The sequence below is a fragment of the Belonocnema kinseyi genome, chromosome 7 (genome assembly GCF_010883055.1).
Source record: "Belonocnema kinseyi isolate 2016_QV_RU_SX_M_011 chromosome 7, B_treatae_v1, whole genome shotgun sequence".
In the NCBI taxonomy this organism is placed as follows: domain Eukaryota; kingdom Metazoa; phylum Arthropoda; class Insecta; order Hymenoptera; family Cynipidae; genus Belonocnema; species Belonocnema kinseyi.
Genome location: NC_046663.1, coordinates 95,409,989 through 95,414,582, shown reverse-complemented (window position 1 = coordinate 95,414,582; position 4,594 = coordinate 95,409,989). Strand labels below are relative to the sequence as shown.

The following is a 4,594-nucleotide window of genomic DNA, read 5'->3' as shown; positions in this document are numbered from 1 at the left end:
TCAAGAATTCATATCTGAAAACAGAGAAAACTGCGAAAATGTGTAAACCGTTCTAGGGGTAGGGTTTCCATTAGGATTTTGAAATTCGAACTCCATATTTTTAAATTATTCAATGTATAATATTTTATATAAAATTGTTCATTCATATTAACTTTAAAAACGCAATTTTTTGCACTTAATTTCAATGGTAGGGGATAATTGACAAAATACATGATAAATAAAAAAAAGAATATATCTATTTATAAATTAAACACATAAGTCATTTAAAGTTTAAGAAAAAGCCTAATTTTATTTTATTATGTCATTTAAAGTATTTCAAAAACAATTAAAAATTTCAAAATTAAAAAGATAACATTGATACCTATCATTATAATAAACATAAATATTTTTCCACATCTAACATTAATTTTACACGTATATTATAATTTTTTCGAAAACGAAATATGAATGTTGGATTCCCATACATTATAAAACTTGACTCCCAAGGCCTCGTGCTTCATTGACTCATTTTAAAAGTTCAGCTCAGTTTTTTTACATTTGTTTAACCTCTGTCACTTTATCATTAACCATTTTTAACCAATAAAAATATTATTTAAAAAAATACGAATTAAGTATTAACCTATCGCAGACGACATTTTTGGTCACTGACGAAGAGTTTGAAGCCTGGCAATATTAACTGGTCTCAATTTGTAAACAAAAAAAGCACATGCCCAAGAAAGAAAGAAGAATAATCAGTTGAGAGTGAGAAGTAGAGTCGAACGCGAGAAAATAGTAGATTTGGTAGAGAGCTGGGATGCGACGCACAAATCGGGGCGTGCACACGACGTGGGCGAACCTTGGCCCCGGGTCTTGTTACGAAAGAGATAAACTTTCAGATCGCGAAAGCTGTTTTAAATTTTAATCTAAGTATTGATCTTACCTTTATAATCAGAAGTGACGACTGACCTGGCCATACCTCATTTGGACCATTTGGACAGTTCATAGTTGCTATACTAGCCACAATCACTTCTAGTCACTTCGTCACCCATCCACGGGTGAGAGTTCATAACCTCTTCTAACCTTTATTTTACCTTACCATTCCTTTACCCGCCTTGCCCCTTCCAGCTTTCCCCTGAATCCATTTTTTCTCTCACTTCCTCCATGTTTATTTGACGAAGGTCCATGATTTTGAAATAGGAATTCGAATGCCCCGCCATTCTTACGATGTTTCTGCCAATACGTGGCGGGAATTTGAACTATCGAGCGGAAATAGTCTGCTGATGGGTCAGTTTAAACTAATGGCGGTAGAGTCGCGAAGGAGCTGAATAAGATTTCTTTTATACAAACCATACAAACAGTACGTCCCTAACTGCAATTAAGTTTTTATTATTATTAATGTGCAGTAAGGTATCTTAAATAATGTATATTTTACAATTGAATCTTAAATGAATCCAGTTGGAATCACATAAAGTACATTAATTAAGATGCATTAAGTTTGCTGACGACCATAGTTAAGATTTCAAGTCGAAATATATTGCATTTTCGAAAAACTAATTAAATTTGCAACCAAAAGAGATAAATTTTCCACTCAAAATGAAGAAATTTTCAACCAGACAGATGCATTAACAACCAAACAGTTGAAATTTCAAGCAAAAAAAATTGTTTTTAGCGAATTAGGTAAAATTATAATCAAAAAGTTAAATTTTCAACTAAACAGCCAGAAAGTTCATTTTCATCCAAGAAAGATCACTTATGTACCATAAAAGATGGATTTTTACTCCAAAAGGACGAACTATTAACAAAGTAGTTTCATTTTCGACCTGAAAAGATTATTTGATCAAAATAGTTGAATTTTTAACCAACAAAGATGCATTTTCACCCAAATGGTCGAATTTTCAAACTAAAACATTAAAATTCAAGCAAAAACAGTTGAATTTGCATGTCCAAAAGAAAAATTTGCAAACTAAAAATCGAATAGTTCAGTATTCAGATAAAAAATTATGGTTGACAAAAAAGAAAAACACGAATTTTTAACAAGCAAGTTAAATTTTCAGCAAGAGGTGAATTTTCAAAAATTAATCTTGAACAAAGTGGTTCAACTTTCAAACATGAAGTTTTCCACCGAGAAGATTAATGTCCTACGAAAAAATATAAATTTTCAACAAATTGTTGAACTTTGAAGCCAAAACGACGAATTATCTAGAAAGTACTTGAATTTACAACCCAAAAATTTGACTTTTCAACAAAAATGTTAATTTTCTACTAAATTAATTAAAATTTCATAAAATAGTTTAATTTTCAAGCCAAAAAGGCGAATTTTTTACAAAAAAGTTCAATTTTCAACCCAAATATTTGAATTTTCAACAAAAAATGGAATGGTTACCAAAGAGAATTTGCAACTAAAATTATGCATCTTCAAAAATAATTCTCAACAAAATAGTAACATTATCAACAAAATAATTAAATTTACAACCAAACAGTCCACTGTCCTCCTCCCACCAATTGGTAACATAGTTTATGGATGGCCCCTTATCTAGCTGGGTGAAAAAGTTTGTGTTCCTATTTACCTCAGCCTCTTGTACACTATCACGAATTTAACAAATTCGCCCCTTTATACCCTGGTGATAGATAAAGCAGGGGCTACTGGAAAGGGGATATATGTATTTTCATATCTCTTCTTCCATTTTGAAAGCATCCAATTTTCAAGACATTAAATACCAAATTGTTGAATTATAAAAATTTAAAATTGAATCACAACATTTAAATTTTAAATTCATTTTAAATTTATTGTATGAGATTTAAACTTTATAATTAGAATATTTTCAATGTTCTAAGGTTTTATTAATAATTTTTCACGTTTTATATTAAAAATCGTACATATTTAAGTTTAAACGTTTTGACGCTTGCAATTCAAAAAATTCGAATTAATATACTTCTGCAATTTTGAGTAAAGGAACGCTCAATTATTACGTAACGCGCTTAAGGGGGAGGTCTGATTTATATATATTTATTATAGAATAGTACGTACACTTACTGTAGAAAAAGCGTTAAGTAATACTTGAACGGTCCCTAATCGCTTAATTATAATTAAGCGATTTGGAACACATTAATCGAAAATTGTTCAGTTGAAAAATCAAATTGTTCAAATATGTAATAAGACTTTCCCGTTAATATTATTCTGAGTAATATCAATTTAAAACCATACAATTCTTAGTCGTATACATATATTCTTCTCTAAACCATTTTTTTTTAAAGCGAGAGTAGTTCTTGTACCTTGAGGAATGTTTTCGTGATTGTAAAACCTTATATTACCTAAATTAAAAATAAAAACAACCATTTTTCACTGGATTTTTTGTTATTTTTCTTCTTGATGAACAACGTACATACAGTATTCAATATAGATCAATATATACACGAACACTTTTCTTTACAATGCTTAAATTGTCATACTCTTAATCAAACCTATTTGCAATAATTATTATCTATTTACTTAAGGAGGTGAAAAATTTTGTATTTATCTTTTGTTCCTGCTTTTGGATTGCTTAATACTTCACTCGCGAGTTGCAGTCTTAAAAAAATATACAAATATTTTCCAGAGATCTATTCTTAGAAAATGACAGATTTTGCTTTCCTAAAGTGTCGCATCATCTCTCTTATTAAACTGATTATCCTTCAAGTGCTTGGAAATCGTTGATGTCACGTTGCTTTTAAAATCAAAAAAATCTAAAGAGAGCCATAAACTGCAAACATTGTATGCACCTTATATATAACTACACAAGTTAATAATAAATTTCTGAGTCAAAATAGAGAGAAAATATAAATGATTTTTTTACGATCGTGAAAAAAATTGAACTATACATACACACCTCTGTACACAATATCTGTGTCCCATCTAAATTTAAACTTTTCACAGAATATAAATGACAAAAATAGCTCATAGCAAAAGGTTGAAGGATAATAAATCATTTCTAAGGAGCTCTCGGCATGTTTCGCACGGAATAAAAAAATCAAATCTTTCCTAATCTAGATGAGTGCTCGAATACATATCGTCGAGAGCGAAGAGTTAAGATCGCACTCAAATCAGTGAGAATGCCAGAGTCCCAAATTGCAGTTTAGCAAAGAAATGACTGTTTATCAGGTACATTGTATCTTGAAATCTCACTTTTAAAATTTAAAGTTATATCGGAATTAAATAGAACTTTATTCCTAAATTCGAATTGCGGAAACTTCACGAAACGTGAGTTTGTGCTGATAGAAATTTTTCGCTCTTTCGGTGTCGCGAGGACTTCTTATATACATTATACAACTTACATAAGTCACGTGAATGCTTGACTCTACTTATAGAAACTTTTTACTCTTAAACTCCTCTTATTTCTTCTACCCTATCATCTTAAAATTTAATATCATAATATTCTCTATAAAATTAAAACATTTATAGTCAGAATTAAGTTTAGTTTATCTACTTTTTGATAGATAGGCGAGCTTTCAATTTCATTAAGTGCTCTATTTTTTCTGTTTTTCAAATATATATAATATATTTTTTTTTTTCAGAAGTGCCAATTACGTACTTCTTCCTATCTGCCTACAATAGAGACGTAAGATACTCGAAAGTTTC

The 4,594-nt window shown here is 29.9% G+C and overlaps 1 protein-coding gene across 1 annotated transcript in view; it reads right to left on the bottom strand.

Moving 5' to 3' along the window:
• LOC117176567 overlaps positions 1 to 1,071 on the bottom strand; it is an 80,220-nt gene extending 79,149 nt beyond the window's left edge. Inside the window, exon 1 of the mRNA XM_033366821.1 lies at positions 920 to 1,071. Coding sequence (XP_033222712.1) covers positions 920 to 982 — 63 coding nt within the window. The 5' untranslated portion in view covers positions 983 to 1,071. The remainder of the gene's footprint in view (positions 1 to 919) is intronic.
• Between the last annotated feature and the right edge of the window lie 3,523 nt (positions 1,072 to 4,594).